This window comes from Halichoeres trimaculatus, unplaced genomic scaffold (assembly GCF_033239565.1).
Source record: "Halichoeres trimaculatus isolate MK-OKI-2021-1 unplaced genomic scaffold, fHalTri1.1 fHalTri1_scaffold_23, whole genome shotgun sequence".
In the NCBI taxonomy this organism is placed as follows: Eukaryota; Metazoa; Chordata; class Actinopteri; order Labriformes; family Labridae; genus Halichoeres; species Halichoeres trimaculatus.
The window spans coordinates 9,238,293-9,262,809 of NW_027437201.1; the positions used below are offsets into that span (position 1 = coordinate 9,238,293).

General features: G+C 38.9%; 2 protein-coding genes across 4 annotated transcripts; both read right to left on the bottom strand.

Moving 5' to 3' along the window:
• Nucleotides 1-2,714: 2,714 nt before the first annotated feature.
• Nucleotides 2,715-12,336, bottom strand: rundc3ab (RUN domain containing 3Ab). 2 transcript variants are annotated; one of them, XM_074662486.1, is made up of 11 exons: nt 11,925-12,335; nt 8,005-8,120; nt 7,663-7,790; nt 7,063-7,148; nt 6,886-6,975; nt 6,712-6,792; nt 5,541-5,706; nt 4,856-5,013; nt 4,556-4,675; nt 4,119-4,219; nt 2,715-4,025 (listed from the first exon to the last, which is right to left on the bottom strand). In XM_074662486.1, exons 1-11 carry the CDS (start codon nt 12,029-12,031, stop codon nt 3,883-3,885), a joined length of 1,296 nt encoding a protein of 431 aa, XP_074518587.1. In that variant the 5' UTR covers nt 12,032-12,335; the 3' UTR covers nt 2,715-3,882. The 2 variants fall into 2 exon arrangements, with proteins under 2 accessions (XP_074518587.1, XP_074518588.1); XM_074662487.1 differs by lacking the exon at nt 4,556-4,675 and having other exon boundaries at nt 11,925-12,336.
• A 2,493-nt stretch (nt 12,337-14,829) lies between these two features.
• Nucleotides 14,830-24,263, bottom strand: pth3r (parathyroid hormone 3 receptor). 2 transcript variants are annotated; one of them, XM_074663316.1, is made up of 13 exons: nt 24,137-24,263; nt 20,548-20,653; nt 19,632-19,742; nt 19,417-19,541; nt 18,841-18,932; nt 18,568-18,721; nt 17,411-17,564; nt 17,257-17,317; nt 17,114-17,180; nt 16,932-17,026; nt 16,640-16,781; nt 16,095-16,136; nt 14,830-15,993 (listed from the first exon to the last, which is right to left on the bottom strand). In XM_074663316.1, the coding sequence occupies exons 1-13, from the start codon at nt 24,200-24,202 to the stop codon at nt 15,526-15,528; spliced, it is 1,683 nt and encodes a 560-aa protein (XP_074519417.1). In that variant the 5' UTR covers nt 24,203-24,263; the 3' UTR covers nt 14,830-15,525. The 2 variants fall into 2 exon arrangements, with proteins under 2 accessions (XP_074519417.1, XP_074519416.1); XM_074663315.1 differs by having other exon boundaries at nt 18,841-18,935.
• Between the last annotated feature and the right edge of the window lie 254 nt (nt 24,264-24,517).

The following is a 24,517-nucleotide window of genomic DNA, read 5'->3' on the forward strand; positions in this document are numbered from 1 at the left end:
AGCACGCACGCTAGTGTGGATTTAATTATGTAGGGGGCGGGCCCGGCGTCAGATCTCACTTTGGATTGGTTATCGGTAGCATCGTCCTTTGTCTTATTGGACAAGCCGCCATCAATCCGTCAAACGTTGGACAATGAGATTTGTTGTCACCGCCCCCATCCATATCTCATAATAACTGATTTCTCGCCATGAAACTTTTGTTCAAAATAAAACATTTAAGCTTTTAATCTAGTGGGAAGACATAACTCCACATAACTGGAGAAACATTTTCAAATTCTATCAATAACCAAGGTTTCAGTATATATTTGATTTTTTTATGGACATATTTCCCCTGCTACCCAAATACCAAAACCAATGATTGCAAGGTTTACCCTTAAAACTATAAATCACTGTTATATTTTCATTATGAACTACATGCTATATAGATATGATTTATTTTCTCCCACAGGTAAACAAAATATCGTGAGCAGTGAAGGTTTTGCTTACAAGCATTTCCTTTTTGTGCTTATAAGATGATGTAAAAGTAGATTCAGTTTGCACAGCATTACGTCATTGTACCAGTAATGTGATTTGACAAATATAAATGTATACTTAGTGCTCACAGTGATGGATTATGCATTGTACCAACAGTTACCTAAATATTACTTCCTGTGCTTTTGTGACAAAAATAAAATAAATCATTTCATAAATAACATCAAGAAAAATATGATCAACTTTCAGAAACAAAGTATAGACATAACTGTACGGTATTCAATCTGCAGTGTATTTAATTTAAAAATCTGGCTTGTTTCTCTCTGTGCCTATTTGTCTAGAGCAATTTTTTTTCTTTTTTGAGACCACTGAGCCAGCCCAGATGGGTGTGTGTGCACCATCTGGGTGGACTGGGCAGTGTGTATTGTTGGAGATAAATGTTTTGACTCTGAGCAAATGGGAGTGCCAATGGTAGGACAAGAAAAGGGGGGTAGAGATAACATGGCGTGTACTTAAAAGCAGATCCCAGACTAGTACAAAACTGCCAGTGTCACCTCACCCAGACCAAACTGACTCAAAATGTGCTCCTTCTTACACGAGACCCCAGAACATACTAAGATAACATACACGTGTGTCCAGCACACCATGAGGGGAGTGAGTTTTCTTTATCATTGAGGGGTGATCTGCTGAACCATGTGTCCAGCAGCCTGCTCATCTATCGAATGCAACCCCACCCCACAATTGATGTCACTTTGAAAAAACAGGCAAAAACAAAACCAGATAACTAAACACAACTTTTCCTGACCTCTAAGTAACCATTCATTTCACAGCCGAGCAGTTAATGGGACAGTGTGTCAATCTGGAATGTGTCTCCTCCATAATACACATCCAACGTTAACCAAAGGACTGTCGCTTCTGTTTGTATGGCTCTTTGTATATGTCAGTGTTAATAAATGAATGTCTCTAACCCCTGACCCCAATTAACCAATTACAAATCAACTTGTAGAGATGCAAAGTCATGCTACACAAAGTAAAGCTAGAAAGGGAAAACACCTCTAGCACAGGGGCAAGAGTTTGTGTTTGGTTTATTTGCACCAACAGTTTATTGAATTGTTTTGATGGCAACTATTAATTCAGGAAAAAAAACTATGTTCATTTTTTTGTATATCATAAGTTTTAAAATTATTGTTGAGTTGAAAACTTAAAGCTATCTTTAAGCATGATTGCCTGCATGACTTGAAAAACAGGAACAAGTCAAAGTGCATATGGCCATTCTTTAAGTTCAATATGTAAATAATGCAAACTAGCAGCTCTGAGCACCTGCACCTTAGTCCAGTGGTTAAAGCCAAATGATTGTGCTACTATGCATGCATGCTCCAAACACTAATGTCTGAATGTGGAGGTAGCAGCTATAGTCTTTAACATTTTTTCATGATAAGTCATAGTGTCTAGAGTTTTTTTTTTTTTTTCTTTTTTTTTTTTTAGTAAAATTAGCTAAACTCATTGTAGCACTTCAGGAAACACAAACATGTCATAAAATAAATTCAGGGGATCCAAATGTTTCCAAAATCTTGTCATTTAGAAACACAATAGTCAATGAAGAGACGTGGCTATGGAAAAAAAAAGAGTAAAAGTCTGCTCACAAGCCCATTCCCAGTCACTGTCATATTGCTAATGTTAGCATTTGCTATTATAATTCTGTGCTAATATGAGCAACAGACGATGGGGATGTATGGTTTTGTTGGTATGTAGTTTCAAAAGGAATAAGAATGAAATGTCCCAATAAAGAAAGGAAGGGCCCTCACCAAATGTCTCAGTTATCCAATTATCTAGCTGTGTCTGGTGATGCCCACAGTAGATCAACTGACAGTCCCAGTACTACAGCCATCTGGGCACCATTAGCCAGTCAGGACTCAGAGTGAGTCTGCAGCCATTTGAAGGTTGTGTGCTACGGTGAAGCTAAGTGCTGGTGTTAGCATGCTAACATGCTTACAATTACAATGTAGCAGACTTTAAGCTGCTGATGTTTGCCTGGTTTGGCAGGTAGCTAGTTTGCAAAGCATGTGAACTCAGGAGTAGAAATACAATAAAGTTTGAGAAATTCAGTTTTTATCTGATGAATATAATTTTCTGTTTCCTGGATAATTTATCCTTAGCCATCTTAAAGACAAATTACAAAGCCGGTAGTGTAACTGGTAATGTGAGCAAGTATACATCCTTTGAGAAACAGAAATGACAAAATATTACAATTAAAAAAAGTTTAATGCCGAACCAAAACGGAGATGGACTGACAAATCTGCCAAAGAGAATAATTAACAACAAGAAAAAAAAAAGTGGCCATACCATATCAGCACTGATGTTTTCAAAAAAGGGCAAATTTATTGCAATTTTAAAACACACAATGTAACCCAACTGTTGAAACTGCATGAGATTGTAATTTTAATGATGGTAAATAACAGAATTAGGTTTGTCAAGAAGTCAATTATAACATAAAAAGAACACATTGTAAGAAAAGTGAAAAAAGGCAATAACTAACAAAAACACTCATACCCATGTTTCACATTCATTATTTCTCTCCTCTTCAAACTACACAACCAAGCAAGGTCTGTAAAAAAGACAATGAAACATTCATTCTGCATAGTACCAATGCAATTTGCACGTGTATGCATTAGATTTAACTCGTGTTTCTTATGTTCACATTGTATAGACTCTGCAAACCTTGGTCTGACATGTCTTTAATGTTACATCCTTAATTCTGAACCTACCCTACTTTATAACTGAATAAAGCCCAATGCCAACCATTCTGTATTTGTTTATCTTAAATAATCCTCATCATAAAACTGTCTGGACTCTCTTTTTTATCTCTCTTATAATAGTGTGATATAGTATGGAAAACATTGTTTCTTTTCCCAAAAGGTAATTACAGCTCATCCATCCTGCGCTGCCAGTACTATGCAACAGGCAGAATAAGATACACTGACAGACTGATAAGACACAAACAAACGGACAAGTACATACAGAACAACCCTACAATGAGTTTGGATGAATGTAACCAGTACAGATACATGACTGTAATTGCACAAAAACAAGCATTGTGACTTATGGGAGGTCATACTTGATCCATTTGTTTGTACTCTAGGAGGCTTAATAATGTAAAGACAGTAAAGGACTGTGAATCTGAAAGAGACCAACAGGCAGTACAGCAGCTTTTCCTGCATCTTTGCTGAACAGTCCCAGACATGGAGCTTCCTCTTCACAAAGTCTTAAAAGGGGTATTTGGAGAGAGCAGGATTCAGAGCGTAAAGGGAGTCACAAAAGGGTCTTATCAGAGCGCCTACCAAAAGTAGGTTTTTGTGTGTTCATGTTGAATTGTCTCTGTCGGGTGGGTTGGCAGTGTTTCTTTGGCGCCCTCTAGCTGGGTGACAGGGCAGGACTGTTTTCTGTGCTGATGTTAACCAGACACTCACTGGACTTGAGGCTAGCAAGAGACTTGCAACTTGGGAGTGAGGCCAAGGACCCACAAAGGCCCATCATGGAGGGGGTGTAGTCCTTTTCTGGAGTGACATAACAAACATGTAAAACATTAATTCAGGTTTCTGCTCACATTATAACCAAAACACGGTTTGATACAATGTGATACAACTCACCTGTGCACCAGGCTCCTCCGTTCTGTTTCCCGTCAGTCCTCTGGGAGTCTGAATCCAAGCTGATCTCCACAGACAGCAGTTCAGTGCTGGGGAAACTTCTCCTACATGTAAACATTTAATGACAGTTACCAAAACAAAATTAAGAGCCTCCCAGTACCAAACACTGCAGCAGAAATAAAAGCGTTTCATTTATAGAGTTGATTTCTAAACAAAAATTCAGAACGTATTCAATCTATTTCAGTGGTTCAGGTATATACAGTTGAGAAAAATAGAGTGGGTCATTACAGACAGGTAAAATTGACTTCCAGAGCTAGAGAATTTATTTTCCAACAAATGCGTAGGCACTTTGGTTTCAATTGGTTTCAGCTTCTGATGATCTCTAATGGTTTTGACTGTTTGCATTCAGTCCAAAACCATGTAACAATGCACAGACAAACCTGCGAAACAGCTTGATGTCATCTTGCTCATTATAAGGCTGCAGTGTTGGCCACTGGTTGACCAAAGGGATTGAAAGGTTCTTAGCAAGGTGGCTGGAGTCACATGGAATCAGACTGGTCCTAGAAAACACGTTACATAACATAATCAGTCAGGAAGTCTTCAAAACTGTTAACCAAACCTATCAAAGCAAAACTCAGTGGCTTTCAGGGTTGAAATTTCTCTCCTGTAATATGCAGTGCTAATATTTGTACAGAGTAGTGTGTGTATTTCAGATCTTTTCATGTGTATAAATCACTCACAGTTGTTCCTGAAGCTCCAGCACTATGGCCTCCAGGTCTTTCTTCTCCTGCTGGCTGTGGTTCTGTAGCTCCTCCAGTCGGGCCTTCAGCTTCTTGTTCTCAGTTTCAGTGTTCTTCAGCTGGGACTCACGCAGTCTTACAAGCTCCTCGAGATAACCCTGAAAATGCACAACACAGCTCGAGATTGTACCCACTACCCACCTCGGGAAACTGGTGTAAATCATTAGGCTTGCCCACTCCCTTTTCTTTACTTCATGCAGTAAAACCTCTGCCTCTTGACTCTTACAACTTAAATAAAATATTCAGCATATCCAATAAGTGTCTCATCTAGAACTGAAATCCAGTAAAACTAATATCAGCTGGCATTTGTTTGCTTTGGCACAAAGACTAGAAAAGGAAACAGATAAAATGGACGTGTAATATCATAAGAAACCTCAAACTGAGAAACAAAGTATACAGGATAGCTGTAATATATTTTTCATTTCATACTCTTCATAACACCAGGCTCAGCTTGATGCTGCTCGCTGTTTGAGATATTCATCTATGAGATGTTTCAGTTGTATCTGAAACTATACATTCGACTTCCTCCAAGAAAGCATACAAGCCGCTGATGCCCATTAACATCTTCCAAAAATTTAAGACTATAGGTATGTTAAAAAGAAGCAGTACATCAATAGCTGCAAACCTTTTGAGCATTGACAATCTTGAACCTCTGCTCCATCTTGCGACACTTAGTGCTCCAGCTCTCATCATCCGTGACCAAGGGGATGTAAGGATGCTCTGGGACGCTGTCATCACTCGTGCTGCTGTCAACGCTACGCCTGTCATCATCGTCACTTAGATAATCATAGCTGAAATAGAAGTTATACATCAAAATGTCATTTTTGACAGTGACATTATGGTAAATCATAAAAGAACTGCCGCTCCAAATAATCATTGACGATGTTTAAGTGATAGATTCATTCTGTTTTCAACTAGCTTTCAAGTCATCCTGGAGGCCTGTGTCCAAAAACAGACAGTAACAGAGATGCATTAGCATCCAGGAGGGTCTGCTGCCCACCTAAACCAAACAAAGGAGCACAACAGCAGAAATAGGTGTAGGGTACGCGTAAAGCAAAAATCCAACAGCAGGTGGAAACTATTTCTACTGCATGTTAAAAGGTAACAGCTTCTGATAGCATGGTCCTCACCATCCCCAATGGGTGCAGTGTGTCCCTCCTATTCATTCTTAAATATCAAGTTTTTTTTCACTAAAACCCTGCATGGATGTGATTTAAGAACTCTCATCACACTGAACAAAAAACAAAAAGAGAAAGAAAAGAACACGAAACAATCTATCCACCTCGACACCAGCTGAGCAATTATTAGCTTAGCTCTGCAGACCAGCCTGGAGTGAGGCATCCATCACAGTGACACAGAAACTGAAGCATAAAAATGCTTCCTTTCAGGTATGAGTCCAGCAAGTGTTTGGTCTTGATTATTAATCTTAGAAAATGTCATCATAAGATTGTAAAATGGGATAAAACTAAGTGCGGATGTTTCACACTAAGCTAGCAAGACAAAGTTGTTATGAGCTATTGTCACATGATAATTTACCTCATATCATCTTTTCTGCTCAATTTTTGAGCATTCTTTGCTAGGAGAGACATTTTTATTCATTACAGCTGTGTTAGTTTTGTTTAAGGAGGTAAAGTATCCAGCTGATGCTTTGCAGAGGCAGTAGTGAAGACATTTATTATGCTAGCATCTGTAATATATATAACCATCTTACTGTTTGTGAGTGTTTATTAAAAACAAACTATTGAAGTGTGGAGGTTAACTTTACAGACCTCCCTTTGCAGTGCTACTGAACATACCTTTGTGTGAATTTCAAGTACGGCGTATAGTCAATCACAGCAGAGGATTTCCCATCAAAGGCCTCTCCCTTCAGACAAAAACTGAGGGGAGAAAAACACATAAAACATGAGAGCTTCTGACATCAAGCAAAATACGAGAGAGACAAAATGTTTCAGTGTATCAGGACTCAGCACCTGAAGTCTATGGCTCCAAGACCTATGAGCATCCCTGTTAAGACCGTGGCCTCCTCTCTCAATACAATAGCTCCTTCTGCATAAAACCTCCTGAAGCAGAAAAAAGACACAGACAGATTAGGAGTTAGTCAATAAAGTGTGATGAAATCTGTTTAAAATGAGTGTAGAGTTACACACCTGGTTGTTCTGCTGTCTCTAAGAGCTGTAGCAATGTATTCAGACAGCCTCTTCTCCATCAGGGCCACTCTCATCCAGGCCCGCCCCTAGAGAAGTTACCAGAGGTTATGAATTTTATTTTCTGTTGTCACTTTAAGAAAAATAAACAGAATGATGCAGAACACTCATTTGGACACTGCTGCCTGAGGTTGAGGCTGCTAAAACTAGCTCTTCTACAGAGCTGAGAGCACAATCCCAGTCTTTTCTGACTGTTTGATGCAGTCACTACTTTATTTAATTGTTGTTTTAAAAAGATTTTGAACGCGAAAGTCGTAGCTCTAATACAGTTTCACATAAAAAAACAAGTATTTCTTCAAAATCTGACATTTCTAATTTGTTTGAGTCATTTTATGTCTGCAGTTCATGTTCACAGGAAAACTAGGGCAATCAGTATTATGGAAAAATGTCGAAATGCCAGATGCAAAAAAGCAAATTTTAAGGTAAAAAAAATTGAGAAATTTCAAAGTGATCAAAATGACATTTGACAGATTTTGTGCATTCAACCTTCTGATAAAATTTGTCAGTTTTCCAGCATTAGTCTTGAAATAATGGAGGACTTGCCTTGGCTCGTGATGTGCTAATGTTCTCCATACTCTCAATGCTGCTGATGCAGCTGTTGGGAACCTTAGCACAGGCCAGACGGATGTAGTCCCAAAAACTCCTCTGACCATCAAACCAGCTCCCTGAGCCTAGAGAGAGATAGTAACAGGGATATATGAAGCTAGTACACTTTATATATTATATTTCATGCTGCATTCATATGTAAACACAGGGTGCTGTTTGCGCTCTGGTCTACCCCTGAAATATCTTTCTTTTAATGTTTGACTCAATTGATCGTTGATGTAACTTTAAGTTCTCATCACATGCAGTCTCTCCCAAACAGTTTCCTCTGAGATTCATCACCTTTGAAGCGATGGCTGAGGATGTGCTCCAGGATGGCTGCAAAATTGATGAACTCCTCTGATGAATCATCAATGGGCTCAGCTGTGTACTTCTCTAATAGCGTCTTAACAGAAAACCTAAGAAAGAGAAAGTGACGATTTTAACAGAGTTTGGCTGCCATTAACGAAGATGTCATGGGAGTCAGGGAGATTAATGGAGTCTTTGTTTTAGTTTACAGTACAGGAGGAACGCCATGTACATATTGTATAATTAGCCTTTTGGGACTCTCTACTTGAAAAATAAGATTGCATTAGTTGCTGAGAAAGTCTTTTCATTAACACGGGAGGATGATGTAAGCCCCCTCAAAAAACAACCTGTGAAATAAAGAACTGGGGCAAGTAAGTCAGAAAACAGGTTTTAAACACATATGCTCAATCCATATGTAGCTGTTTCTATTGTTGATGCAGATTTCTGCCCACATTCACACTTTGAGTGAGCAAACTGTTGTTGAAAGCATCAAGCCTGAAGCCTCTCGTGTCCTGTGAGCGGCATTTATGGTACTTTTAGGAAGCTCAATTAACTTCTTACTGAACAGCATGTGATACGATGTCACTGATAAACCCCTGTATAGATCGCTGCTGATGATTCACTTTGCTAGCATGCTAGGAGTGTCACTGCAAAGAAGCTTGAAGCTGGTTTTGTGCTGGTGACATAAACATTTTAGAAGTTACATTAAAGAGATAAAAAAGCTACAACAGTCGTGTAATTTCCCTGAGTAAAAGGTTCAGTGAACTATTGCCTCAACTTGATATTTAGATATACCTTCCCAACAGCTTCCAGAGCACGTCTATGTTCCCACAGCCTTCCTATATTTTTAAGATTTAAAAAAAAAAATCAAGGGTTCAGTATTTATGAGCTCTGCTTCAACCAAAACCTTTTCCAATCAACCTATTTATTTTTTCTTGTAATGATTATGATTGTGACAATTTCTGCTGCTGGTCAAAATAAAATCACATATTCATTCACTCATTTACTTATTATTCAGTGCTTCCAAAAATTTGTGGGAGGATAGGGCTTAAACTGAATGGAAATACAGGAACACAAGACCTAATTTTGAAAACGTCCCAGAAATGTAGGAACATAGTGCCATGGGAGCAGATCCCACAGCTTCTTCTTCCTGTAGCAAATCCTCAATAGTTATGTTGTTGAATCAGAAAACCCTCTTTTCTTTGACTAATTAGACTGCAAGATAGCCTGAATTAATCTCTTAATGTGTTTAAAGTAAGAGCTACAGATGAACCCAACAAGGTGATGTAAAGCCTATTATCTGACCAGGCTCACTTTCTTAGCTAGGTGTGTTGGCATGCTAACATTTAGCCTGGCCAGATGATGAAATATAATGTTTAATGTACTTGCTCAATGAAATAATTCAGAGATTATTCCAATTCATTTTGACAGAATATTTTGTAGAAGTACTGTATCAGCTGTGAAAAATCAGATATTAATTCTGTGTATATGGCCGAAACTTAGTTGCTATTTGTGTGGTCAGTCAATTAAAACCTACAATCTTTTTGGAACTCAACAAGAAGCAAGAAGAGTCTGCAAAGATTTATCCTCTGGGTGCCATTATTATAATGTTTGTTGGACTTCTTAAATGGAGTCTACAACACACACACAGCCAGAGACCTTTAAAACCCTCTCAAGCTGTGTTAAGTTTATCTCAGGCTACATTCACCTTCTCCAGAAATGACCACTCCTAAATATTTCCTGGAGACTAAATAATTTAGCAGGACTATTTGCTGCAGACCACCTGCCAAACTCTGCTGTGGGGGTGAAAAGAGCCATATGGGCATATAAAACCAATCAAACAGGGTCCCTGCAGAAGACGGAAAGGAATTATTTCAAAGGGATATCAGCCATGCTTTTATGGGCTCCTGAATCAGACAGAATGTGATTCAGGAGCCAAAACCTGTAACGTATTACTGTGAGTTTGCTCAGAGTTTGTGGCTCTGAAAGGCAATGCCTAGCCTTGCTCAGGCCAAAGAAGCAACTGACTTTGCTCCCTATTGTTCCAAATAAACAATGTCTCATTGAGATGCTCTGACTGTGGCCAGATACTGGACAATAATTGGCTGACTATCCTCAAAACGAGCAAAGTCCCCCGTGTGATCACTGTATTACAGACAGCAGGGACGTGACATGACCCAGATAGGATTGTCAGTGGCAAAGCAGAGGTGCTGTTTTACTCACATATATAAACGGCAAAACATTTTGGATAAGGATGTTTTTTGTTTTTTTTTAAATTACTTTTCAGAAAATATGACTGCCTGGATGGTAGAATGGTAACATTTACTGGAGCTCAAAAAAGAACCACTGAATCAATGTTTGACGTCTTTTAATTATATTTCCAAAGTGACATTGACTACAGCACTTTGAGTCTTGGCAGAAAAAAGCAGCTTACTCAGAGATGGAGCAATCCTGAAAGCTAGTGTTTACATAAACTGCTTAAAAATAAATGCAAACGACCAGATTGAATGTTAATGTGAACTGTTAATCAGAGATAAAAACTGACAGCCTGTTTAAGTGCTGTCATTGATCATTTTTACATTGAGGGTATAATCTAATTTAAAGTAGATGCTGGGTGTGGTTCATTGCCAAGCCCAGTTGCATGACTGTGTAAACAAATTAAATTAATCACTTTAAAGCTCCTTCACGCCAAAGTTTTTCCTTTTTTGTTTTTGCTTTTTAAAGCAGCCATGTACAGCATCAAAATAATATGGAAAGATCAAGTGTTCATATTTCCTTATCGTTTGGAGACAACATTCACAACTTTGATAAATAAACTTTTTAAGATTGAAAAGATGCTTGAAAACAGTCAATGGAACTACATAAACATAATCATGAATTTGTTTTCCAACAGCTGATAATTTCATTCATTCCTAGCCTTGGTTTTGGTCTCCACCAATCTCTGAGTGACATTTTAGACTCTTTAGATTAAAAATGTTATACTATGTTTACTTGTTAGTTGCTAGCCAAACCTGTCACCTGTTTTTATTCAACAGCTTTAGCATTACAGTCCGTTTTCATGACATTTTAGTTTAGAAAAGTTATTGTTAGAGGGACAGTAAACCAACACAGCTGGGAGGCCTGAAAGATGATTCAATGTTGATCATATTTATTGGATAACTAATTCTGTTGTAGCGTTCAGTACAGAGGTCCGAATTATCCACAGTCTCTATGGCTCTACTTTTGTCATCACCTCTTCCTGTACAAGGATAACTGCTTACCGTCCGAATCCCCTCATCAGATTAACAGGCCTTATTACAGTTTGTGTTGGCACTTGACTATAAAACCATGCATGGAGCATGTATCCCACTGCAGGCTGTGAGCTCTGTGCTCCATCAGAGGGCATTTAAGAACAAGCTTCAGTCTGAATCCCATATTCAGTCCAATCAGGCCTTGGAGTACATGCCTGATACTGCTTCCCTGCCCTGAGTCCCTGGGGTGACAGCTAGTCCTTGCCCCTCGGAAGGTTGTCGTCATAGCAACCACGCCATCAAGGAGGAGAAAATAAATCATAATGACAAAGATGACACGGCTAAACTCTCACAGAGAGGCAAGTCTATACGTCGGTTTTCAGTCTTAAAGGTACATTTCATATTTGATATTAAAGGTCGTCCATGTACATACGGGCTTCATGTGGGTGCAGGCCAAGTGACGATAAAGAATTCGTTAAAAAAATGACTTATTATGGGTATGACGTCAGCGTCGATGTCAAAATATGTCAGACTCCCTTTACATTTACAGGGGAAAAAAACAGCTGGACCAGTTCGTTGTCATAAAGCAGACACAGTATTTCATTATAACTTATAATGTAAGTATCATTTAAGGTATCAGCACTGCCTCTAAGATGGAATGAGACAAACACGGCTCCCACTGACCTGCAGACCGTGATGAGGTTTTTTCGCTCCACCGCCACATTCCGAGTCGACGCTTTTTTCGAGACATCTCCCATGGCCATCGCTGCCTGCACACAGCCGGGCTCCATCAAGGAGCCAGTCCTGATATCAAAGGACCCCTCCCTTTCGGCCACCGGCCCTCCTCATTCACTTCCTCTGGACGACCGAGAGAGGGGGATGCTGCCTGCCCGCATTAGAGCCTCCGTCAGTCCGCAGAGGAGCTTCGTCTCAGGGTGGAGACACCAGACACCCCGGACATGCAGGATGGGAATGGTGTGTGTTTATTACTTGGCTTCTCCGGTTTAGAGAGGAGGGCTGGATTACATCTACACACACAGAATACACACACTCTCTCACCCGCTTTCTCCGCCTACTCTTGACTTCATCATGACGTCACTGGATCAGCTCTCATCACGCACAGTGAACATGACGAATCACCTCGGTGGCCTGCCTGACATAGGTACTTAATGAGAGTACAGGTTTTCAGGACTTATAATTTTTTTTATTTATTTATTAGTTTTTGTTTTATTTATATATTGGTTTTTATTCATTTATTTTATTTTATTTTATTTTATTTTATTTTATTTTTATTGTACAATAATGAACTCATATCTTGCCATTTGAGGCACTGAAAACTAATATATTCTGTATTTCCTGCTTTGAACACCACAGGATGAGAGGAACCTGACCTGAAGTCTAATAGGTGAGGTTTTAATACTTTCAGTCTAGAATTAGTTGGAGATTCAGGCGCATGTAAAGACTTTATTCACCAGTGTGGCCCACTAGTGGCACAAAAATATGCATGGGTGGCATAAAATATGTGCATTGACACGATAGAAAATGTGCAGAATCTAAATGCACTGAGAAGTGTCAACCATCACTATCGTTTTCAGGGCGGCAGCTGGAGATGACAATCAGATTTGAATAGGGGCCAGGTCACCCTTGGGCACCTTTACTGGCCACAGTTGGTATAAAGTACTAACAACATTTCTCAATGTATAGTGTTTTTTTATCCTACAAAAAAAATCTAAACTTAAGTAACAAGGAGACAAGATACTGTATTGTTTTTTGTCTCATAGGTTATGAAATTCAGAAAATGGAGAGAAGCCAGAGCACAGAAATTAGGATACGGAATTGCATCATTTTTAATTTGTATTTTTGGTTCATCTCAATCCATGTTTTCTCTTACAAAATACATGGATCTATGAGCTGTTTGCTCAGAGCACTGTGGTCAAACACTGGGGCTCTTACGGATGTATTCCTCGTACAACATAAGCTTATGGATAAAGCTTTTACATTACAGTCAGGGTGATATCATCTACACCAGCAGCATCACAGTCATCTTCCTGGATCATTTCCTCCTGCTGCAGCTTCCAGTCAGCTCCCTCATTACTTCTCCTTCCCTTCCTTTCTTTTATACATCCCTGGCCTGACCTAACTGTGAAGTGTCATTAGATGTGACACCTTGGTCTCTAGTCTTCCCCTCTCTAATGAGCTGACAGCTGGTTACCACCACACGGTGTTCAGTGGGGGGTTGGGTTTTTTTTCTGTTTTTGTCTTGGCAGAGAGGAAATCACTCATGCATGAGTCTGTGCTACTCCATATGTTTGGATGCTTCTTGTTTGTGGTTTTGAGAAATCTCATGAGTAAATTATGTTTCAATCTGTAGTTTTATCATAATTGTAATATGCCCAAGCTCATGAAGAAGCTTTGAATGAAGTAAATTTGTTTGATCTTTTAGTTGTAAATTATGGGGCAAAGTTTCTGCTTTTTATGGGGAGTTTTTGTGGTTACACAAGTTTGATCTTATTCTTCCTGTTTTAACACAGATGCCCCCAAATACAAAAACAGCTTAAATGATGTAAAAATTTAGAGGACAACAACCTTTACAGACTAAAAAAATGGACGTGAAGATTGTTAATGATTTGTTTATTCACTCCAGATGGCTTATTTCTCTTTTCATATTTATTTACCCAGAGTATTGTAACTGACACATGGACTTATGATGAAAACCATTTTCTCCTTGCACTGTTTCAAAGTTGGCAGCAGGGGGCAGAGTGTCATGTCTCCTGACCTCTACTTATTGTTGTATTTGAAAATAAGTGTTTGCTTTGTTTTGTCCAATTCATAAAACAAAAACTTTGCCTTCAACTCTTTCTTGAATCATGCATTTCAGATCCCTGAAAACTGTCTGTTCTCATGGATTCCTTCATTTTACGTCTTGCGTTTTAGTTTTGATTTGTACTAACCTTGTCTCTCATTTCAGATCACCTTATCAAGCCTTCCAGTGTTTCCCATGTTGAGATTATACATATACATGAAGATTAAACCCTTTAACCTTCCTGGAAAGTCTCATGTTACACTCAAGTAACTCCAGGTTAGATTTCAGCTCTCGATTTCCAGGACTGTTAAAGACAGTATGTCAAAAAATTGAATTCATAGACTGAGTATGTTTGTCAAACTTTTTTAAAAAGTCAACTGAATACATTTAAGCAAGGAAGAAGACAAATTTTAGCAAATGAAGTATTTTTGAATTGTGATTTTTCAACTTCCTGAAAGTGATCTTAAATTTAAAAAAGTACTAATAGATATTAGCCTGAAATTACAAATTTTTCTCGTAATTTTAATTTGAAGAATGAATTTTGACAAGAAATAAGAACTTTTTCTTAAGCCCCACATTAGAGTTGTTCAGTTTAACTTTATTCTTCCAAAACAACATTCTTCAGCTCTTCAGTCAAGCTCCTTATTAAATTACCAGACTTATCTTACACTGTACAAATCCTATAAACACAAACCATTTGTGTCTTTTCCAGACGCCCAAACACTCCTGAGACATTTATAGACACATTTTCCCATCTGTTTGCTTTGGGAACACTGCTGACTTGTGCTGCAGGTTTGTCACTCAAACCTCAATCGCCCAGCTCCGGAGTCTTTAACTGTAAAACTGAGCCACGGGGGGGAGCGTGTGAAATTCTGGACGGTGTCGTGAGGACTTTCAGGGCAGGGGTCACACGGAGAGAGGAGCAGAGGTTTTGGACTGTGAAGGGAGAAAGGGTTGTCTGTCAACCCTCGGGGTCCTGTCAGGCTGAGACAGCACAGAAAAAAAAACAAGATGGCAGAGAAAAGTTTGATGCGTCTAGACTTGATGTCTGGACTTTTGATGCTGATGTACCAAAATTTTTAATATATAATTTTAGGATGCGAACTTTTTTAATAAAAGAGGAAATTTACAAACCAATTAAAAATCTGAAATCTTTTAGACATCATCTTGAGAAATGTTGTTCTTCTGTAAGGATACACTGTATTCAAATTGAGCTCCTCTAGTTCTCTACTCTTCATGCCACTGTCACTCTTTCACATGCGCTGCCACAAACCTTTCCAGTGCTGAAGTAGCCATGTAAAAGTATATGATTCCTCTGAGAGCTGTTTGGGTTCAGTATCTTGCTTAAAGCTGCATCAACATGTTGAAAGGAGGAGCTCAGGATTGAACCAACAACCCTCTGATTGGAAGGCAGCCTACTCTATCTCTCTGAGTCACAGCGACTGCTTCCAGAATGTCCTGATCCAAACACCTGCTCATTCGTCACAAGTTGGTCTCCAGCTCTTTAACAGATGAACTGCTCTCTGATTCTTCGGCTGCTCGAGCGTGTGCAAGAAACACTACATGACTTTTGTACCCATCATCCCCTTTGCTGGCTCTGGCGTGACGGGCAATAACCCCAGACTCTGTCCCTCCAGGTTTCCACACAACCGGCTCCTGTTTGTGGTTCAGGGTTTCAGGACTACTGGGCATGCATCCAGGCAGGCTGTGTGGTGAGTGTGAGGAGCCGTGGCGTGGCGGCTTGATGCCTGACCCTCCACCTCCAGCATAGGTGAAGGAGGGGTTTCTGGGATTGGCAGCAGATAAGCTAACACTGTAGGTCGTGGTGTGAGACATCATGCCGCCATAGTAGCAGCTACCTCCTCCACCACTGCTGGTCATTCTTGCCTTCTGTTTGAGGTCCAGGGTCAGGCTACGTCTTAACCACGCCTTCTTTACCTCCGCCTGCACCTGTCAACAGAAAGGAGACAAACAGAGAGTCTGTTTCCTTTTTCAATACATATTTTTATACAAGTTCCTTTTCAAACATTATTACATTAAAGAATTGTTACCTCCCCATTGCAGAAACAGTAGATAAACGCCACAAAAAAGCCCTGAAGAGACAAAAAATATATATTTTTAACTTTTTACTCTGCTGCATGTGGGTGGGAATGGACATTAGCGCAAACAGATTAGCCCCTGTGTTAGCGTTAAGCTCATGTTTTAGCCTTTGGCTCAGCTTGTGAGTCTTGTGTGACTCGATGAGGAAGCTAAAAATTAGCATTAAGGATTAAGACCAGGCATATATCTAGAAGAGAGGTTAATTAAGGTTGTTAATGGCCAGCCAAATGTTTTAGATGACTAATAAGAGCTGGGATTTATTCATAGCTAGTAGTTTATAATCTGACTTTGTTCACCTGAGAAAGATAAGGGATTAAAACTCTGTGTTGACATTTGCAAATTCTAAGAATATGATGAGTTTGGATTAATTTTTTACTGAATTTGGATCACTTCTTAAGCCGGCAAAAATTGCATGAAGTACATTATCAACATTTATATATCCAAATATGTCAAACACCTTGAGTTCATCTTCACAACATGCAACGTGTTCACTGACCTGAGATGAATTGAAGAACATCTCATAATGCATCTGCACCTGCCACAGCAGCCCGGTCACCTCAGTGTAAGGCAGAGCCATGAAAACCATGTAGTGAACTCCAAACAACGGCATCAGCACTAATGTGGACTTCAGCAGCTTCCTGCACAACAACATAACATGGATCAATCAATTCATCTTTGCAAAAGTATTTTCAAGATTTTTTGGGACATTTGACCTTCTCAGAAAATAAATGATTTGAGCTGCTGTGAGTTTTGTAAGGTTATGGTTCTTAAAGGGCTAAACGAGTTACCCATATTGCTGGCGAGGGTCCAGTTTACCGGTGTTTGTCTCCCACAGTTTTGAAGCCAGGACTCGTATTATGTTGAGGAACAGAAGAAAATTCACCTGCAGATGTAGAGGAATTTAAAAAGACTGTCAATGTGACAAATATTCTTCAGTCTTCTTTTTTTACCAAGATGTAAAATCTCTTACAACAATGGCTGCCAGAATGGGAACTTGGTAGATCCACTTCAGGTTTCCTGCACTGATGTCCCAGCATCTGAGAGCAGAAACAGGAGAGTTAAAGAGTGATAGAGGTGTAAATATTAGACACGTTAAGGTATCACATGACTCACTGTGTGTCGGCCAGCGATGCTCTGGTGCTGACCCAAACAGACACAAACACGGCAGGAACACCTAAGATCAGCAAATTGAGACGTTTAAGGGACTGTACATCCATTTTGAAGCTGTGAATCATGTTAACAGAGTATCTGGTGTGATGCTTCGTACCCCAGCCGATGATCGTGAGCGCCCAGAGGTAGTTCTTGTCAGACAGGAAGGCCATGAAGATGAGACTGTGTAGGTACAGCCCCTCCACCAGGATCCAGTAATGGTTTGTTGCCAGGAAGTAAAGGAAGAAAGTGACAGCCACTTTACAGCCAGCCTGGGGACACAGAGAAAGATTTAGAGAAAATATAAAAAAAACAGATAAAATCAGAAAAAATTGTGCAAACTGTATTCAAGAGAGACAAAAATTTTTAAAGATTGTTGGATGGTTTATTATTCTTTTTTATATCTAATGAAAGCTGGATGTAAAAGTTAGAGATTTTGTTGTGTTGGGGAAGGTGTGGTTGTCTGGCATCGAAGAGAAACTGCTTGAAGTTGTACTTCATGCTGTTTGCACACTGCAAAAAAAAAAAAAAAAACAGAAATCTTACCAAGTGTTTTTGTCTTATCTTAAGTAAAAAGTGCCTCATTATACTCGATTTGAGCCACATTCAACTGATAAGTCCAGAAAAATGTCTTGTTTTAAAATATTTAAAGGCAAAAATTGGGTCTGAATTGTTTGTAACAAGTGAAAATAATCTACCAATAAAACAAGAAAAATTTGCTCAAAAATTTGCTTGAAACTAGATTATTATTTTAATGCAAGTTACTCTTCTCTTATTCCATTAGATTTTTTTGTTACAAGCAATTCAGGGCTGACTGATTGGGTGAATGTGGCTCATATTAAGTCTAAAAAAATATTTTCTAGAGAAAATAAGACAAAAACACTTAATAAGATTTCAGTTTTTTTTTCCAGTGTACACTTTGTTGAACAAAGCAAACAAAGTCCAACCTAATGAAAAGCCTCTGGTTTATTCTGTGACTTCTAGACAGAGAGGCTGGCTGTTTCCCCTCTGGCCACTCTTTATGCCGAACTGTCTTACTGGCTGTAAGGCTGTTGTTTGGATAAGATATACAACTGCTTTCTTTGTGTTCTGTGGATTTAGTATCATGAAGTAGCTGTGGCACAGCGGTGGAGTCATCATCTCTCAAAGAGAAGGTCATGGGTTCAATCCCAGCTCCTGTAGTTGAGATTTCTTTAAATGAAAAATGAGTTATAACTTAAAATTGTCAATAAACAAGAAGAGAAGGTTTTGGAGTGTTTGAAAATAATGGATCACCATATGAGGCTTCTGGTCTGTGTACTCAGGCTCAGCGTTTCTGACATCAGGTATGTTGTAGAGCACCGCGTCCTTAACAAAAATGCTGACAGCTCGACAGATGAACGAGGTGAAGAGGTGAATGTGGATATAATTACGTGTGCAGTGAAGACGCCTGGAGGGAGAGGAAAAGAAGAGGATTGGTTAAAGATCTTATTAAGGTTACAAAAATAATATTTGCCATTCTATAAATCTGCAAAATGTAAAGGAAAGGTAAAGGTTTCTGTTTGTTACTTGAAATAGCAGAGGATGAAGACAGCGACCAGCAATGATGCAAGAGAAATGGAGTATCCAACGGTGTACATCAGATGTAGCCTCTCAAACACCTTCTGGGACAAAACAAAAACATGCTTACAGTTTGCAGGGAGATGCTTCTGGGGTCAAGTCTCAGTTTCGAACAGATTTTTATGATTTACAAAAAGTTTTGACCTCAACAGTCACAACTTGTGAAAAAGACTCTTAGGGCTGATTCCAGTTGTACCCCTTAGCTCTTGGTTTACGCGTTCACATCAAGTGAAGGGGTATCCCAACTTTCTTGGGCTGTTTCACCAAATTGGTCCCATTTGCTTGTTGTGACTCTCGAAAGTCAAGTTACATATTTGACATACAGCAAGAAACTAGGGGTGATGACGTGGTGGAAATCAAGTGGCGTCCTGTTTCTACGAGGCATGTTGGCCTTCAAAACAGAAGACCAAGGAGAAGAGTGACAACTGGGATTGGCCCTTAATGCCAAACACACACATCCAACCAGCCCAGTGAACACACATCACACACCAATGTTTTCTTCCAAGCAAACACATTTGTACATACCTCTTCTTGTCTCCTGTGGTTGGAGGTCAAGTATGTGGTACACTCGGTGTAGTTGGCCCAGGTGCGGTTGATACTGGGAACCTGCTCCCAGTTCCCTGATGGGTCACACTGTCGGTAAGCGCGGCCTGTGTTACAGGAGACACAAAGAACATGCAGTTAGTTAAGAAGTAAACAAACAAATGAAGCTCCTGTAACGGTCTCCTCAGCTCTGATACCTCTGTGGTTGAAGTCATAGATGTATTCAGGACAGGGGACGGACACCAGCTGACTCGCTCTGCTCCGGGGCCAGCAGATGATCCCATCCCACTCCGGGTTGCACTCACCTTCTTCACACATGAAAGATAAAACAACTGTAAGCTGAAGGTTTTGGGTTTTATTTTCTGTTAAATGTATGCACTTTGAAATTAATTACTTTATGGATCTTTTTATTTAAAATGCTGATTCTTAGAGTTTCAGGGGCAGTGAAGTCTGATCGACCAGCATGTTACTTCATTTTCCCTCAGTGTAGCTGCAGTGGAAACAGAAATCATTTGCTTCTATTCTGTAATATTAATACATTGTTGAAAGTCAATATGAGTGCTCTCTTCCATGATGATGACTAAAATTCTACATAAAAACAAACTTATCATGGCTCTTCTTTGGGCCTTTTCCATTCCCTTCAGACTAAAATAGACCACTGTAGCAACTCATCATCAGCATCTACGTCATAATTGTAATGAAAAATGTAATTCTATTGTGTGGCCTTGAATTCATCCATGTGATAACAGAGATATGGACCAGCAGGATATTTGAGGAGTGTAACATCTGATCCTATGAATAGTTGGTGTAATAAAAACTGTTCCTGTGCTGATTGAAGATACAGATATGCACTGGCTGACCTCTTGTGTTTTTTAGACCATCTCTATACATTTCCCTAACAAAGAGATTTTATTGCAGATAATCCAGATTTAATTTTACAAAAATTTTATATTTTCATTTATGGAAAGATTATGTAAAATGACCAAATAAATCAAAGAGTAATAATTCAGTGTTTGAGTTTTAAATTCGCTGAACCCATGAAAGACTCCTATTCATGGTGATTGAGACAAATCTTTAAAAAGTACATTATCAGTCACAGCAGACGAACCAAACCTTTAACCAGAGCCGTTTGTGCCTTGATGCTTCTTTCACACTTGGCGTGAGCCCCGATCAACACGTAGATCTGCTCGTCCCGTGTGATGACATCATCAGAGTCGATCTGGAAGATAAAAATGGGACGACAAATTGGTAAGACCATGACAAAAAAAGATGCAACATAGTGTTCGATACATGAGCCTGAGGGACAACTTCAGATATATTTTTTTAAAGATTTCAGTGAAAAGTGTCCAGCCTTATCAAATTTTATTGTCTTATTTTCAGTAAAATTTGTCTTGTTATACTTGACATGAGCCACATTCAACAGCAGCTAATTCATTCCTCCTCTCCATTCATTCATCCTTTAAGTGACCCTCATACAAACATTTCATATCAAAATCCCTCAAAAGTCTCCTTCCTCCTCGGCCAATCTGTCAACTGCAAACACTGTCGGCTATTTGATGTGCTGCCTCCAGGTGTTGTGAAATAGTTGAGTGTGGGTGCGATAAGTAATGATGTGTTGAGCTGTGAGAACCTTGTGCTCGCGACTACTTCACCCATGCCAGAGAAAGCTTCAAGTAACACAGATGGCTTTGTCTTCTTTTGTTCAATTCACAACACAAAAAATCAACTATAGGGGTAAATTAGCTGTTGAGCTCAATGAACTCAATGTGTGAACTTAAAAGCTCATCTTAGTCAAACTAGGCGTTGAATGCATCCAGGTATTTAATGCAACTATTCACTCCTGTTGTGCAACACGTCAGAAAAAAACATCAATTTTTACTTCACCACATTTTTTGGAATCAGTTCTTACAAAAAATCATTTAGTTTTACTCTTAGGCTGCGTTTACTAACATATACAGTCAAAGAGTTAAAACTAATTGTGTCGTAATACGAGCAGTTATGTAAGACTGTATTGCTGGGAATCATGAAAGTTAATGCATTTTTTTATTTGAAGGGAAATGCTGAAGTTTGATCCAACTTCCATGGCACCTAACCAAGAGTCTGCTAAGATATTTTATTAAAAATAGAGCTGTGAACTGCAGTGAGAAGTCAGGAGGACGTTGAAGTGTGTGGGAATCATCTTCTGATGCAAGTCTGTGCAGTGTTTCATGGTGATCCAGCCATGGTCCTTTGAAATTTTAAATCACACACATGTCCTATAGAAACTGGAGATATGTGAAACACATTCACACTCAAAAGTTTCAAAAACATACCAAAGACTGTTTGGTTTAGTGACAGTAGAGTGATTCTGTTTCTGATCTGGACCAAAGTGGTGAATAATAAACTGAGAGTCATCCTTCATGTTGAGAAATGAACTAAATGCAGTTCTTTAAGTGGCTTCTTGAGGCTATCATATTTCTTATATTTATTTATTCTATTTTATTTCTTTTTATTTATTATTATTATTATTATTATTATTATTATTATTATTACTATAAATAACAACACAAATAATAATAATAATAATAATAATAATAATAATAATAATAATAATAATAATAATAATTATTATTATTATTATTATTATTATTATTATTATTATTATTATTATTATTATTATTATTATTATTATAATAATAATTTTTAGTTAGTTAGTTATCGTGTTCATTTTGATTGAAGTACACCTAGAGTGATGTATGGACACTAGGACTGCTTCTGATTGGTGAGATGAGATTTCTTAATGTTATTGGTTATCCTCCTATTAACACTAGAAGAACATCAGCTCTGTTTGACTCCAGAGGACAGGTGTGAGTAGACACCATACAGTTCTTCTGTGATGAAATGCTACAGGAAACTGCAGAACAAATAAAACTGTACAGTGTACAACAAGAGGGCAGGACAGTAAACGCAGATACCATAGAGGAGCAGGTTCTCAGCACATAGTACATGTAGATGGGGTTAGTACAGTGTTTGGTGAAAGAGCCGACTGGGGGATGGAGACAAAGCTCGCTGTCTCTGGATGTGAGAGGGTATGGCACCGACCATTTTCCGATATGGTAAACCCAAAAGAGATGCAAGTCCTGCACGATTAATCGCTATTCACATTTACTGTGGGCATCTTTGCCTGAACAAGGACAAAAACTCCTTTGGCGCCTACAACAAGGAGAAATACATACAAGGGCTCTATTTGATTGCTAAGGCTTCACAGGGTTCAGAGACTTGTTTGTGGAGGACACAGTTGGCTAGAAGCAATAGAAACACAGCAAGCCTTTGTAATACTGGCTATGTCTGTGTTTGTTTTAGAGTCTTTGTCTTGTTTTTACATGTTATTGATCAGGATGGCAGATGTAAAAGTGTTACAGCAACAAATTCTCCATCTGCTCCCCAACAACACACAATCAGATATGAATTGACTTGCAGCCAAATTAAAGCCACAGTCTGTCACTTGTCTTTGTGCAGGAGGCTTTTTTCAGTGACAGACGTTTGTGAGGGAGAAAACTATTAGCTTGTCTTATAACTGAATTTACTCTCAGGCCTCTGCTTTGAGTGGAAGTGATTTTCAGGTTGACTGAGCAGCAGGTTGTAAGTCTGCCAGAAGACGAAGCTGGGGATCGATCCAGGGGAAGATGAAGAGGTTGAAGGTAAGAGGTGAAGATGCAGGAGGGTCGTGCTCCAGTGGGTGAAAGGTTAAAGGGGTCGGGGCTCATGGAGGCAGATTGCAGGTGAAGACTGAAGACTGAGGGCTTTTGTTCTGTTTTCTCTGCTGTAGTTGAGCTCGCATGGTGGTTTGATGGTGTAGGTGGTCAATATCCATTTTCTTTGTTGCAGTAAGACCATTATCCTACTTTTTATCAGGGGAATTGAGCCTTTACATTTGATGTTTAAGCCTGATTAGTGTTTGCTTTTTCTGAGCATCAATGTTTGGTTTTAAAAAAAGTTATAACTTTTTTTTAAAGCCCAAATCCATCAGTGAAAAAATGTGCTAAATCCACTTATTGTACATGAGCAGATTTTTAAACAGTTATATTTACTTGTCATTATGCTGCAATTATACTGGAGGCCCAATTATGCATCTAATTTAACCCTTTGTAACCTCTTAAAATTTACTATAGGGTTGATTGTAACATATATTTATAATTTCCCCCTTTTCATAGCAGACATGCAGAGAAATCTTTGGTGTACCTTGTGAAAAGTTGGCTAAATTCCCATAGAACCAGATGAATTATTGTCCGAATCCAGCTACAAAGAGAGTGTCAGATACATGAAGTTTTCTATATTTGGCCAAAAGTGCAGCAGTCGTGTTATTTCTGACTCAAGGTTGAAGTCAAGTGTCAGATATGATACAGCAGTGTGAAAAGTTTAAATATGGAATATAAGAAGCATCCTTTGTTGAAGTTAGCACTGGGCAAAGAGTTGCTAACGCACACTTTAGAATCAGGTTAGATTATGTCAAAGAGCATCTGAGAGAGAGCGTTTTTGTTTTTAAGTCAGATAGGATCATCTACAGATTGTTTTGTCACAGATTTCTCAAGATTTTTTTTGTATTTCCTAGTTTGGTCACTGACTTTATATCTCTTTGAAAAACTTGACTGTCTCTGTAGGAAAAACAAACTTTACCTAACATGTTTACACATTATAATACCCAGAATAAGAGGACACTTACCAGTGCAGTCACTATAAGGACACTGTGTAAAAAAGCCAGAGCAGCAGTTCCTTGAGCACAAAACATGACACTTTTTGACTGAAGACTGAAACAGGATGTTCAGTCAACGAGATCTTCCTCTGTGTGCACTAAAAAAAACAAAAAAAAACTTTTAATTCCAGGATTTGTCTTCTTTGGTGTCCCATCAGCGTTTAAGGATATTCTTAAACTTCACATCCTTTAAAACCATCTCCTGTGTCTCTGCTCCTTCTCAAGGTGCAGTGGACATCCCTTGAGTGACAGTGAAGAAGTCAATCTGCAGAGTGAGGAGGTGTCTGTAAGGAGGTGAGAAAGGAGCACTAGAGGGAATCTCCTCCTTCACTTAGACTGTCAGTACTGTGG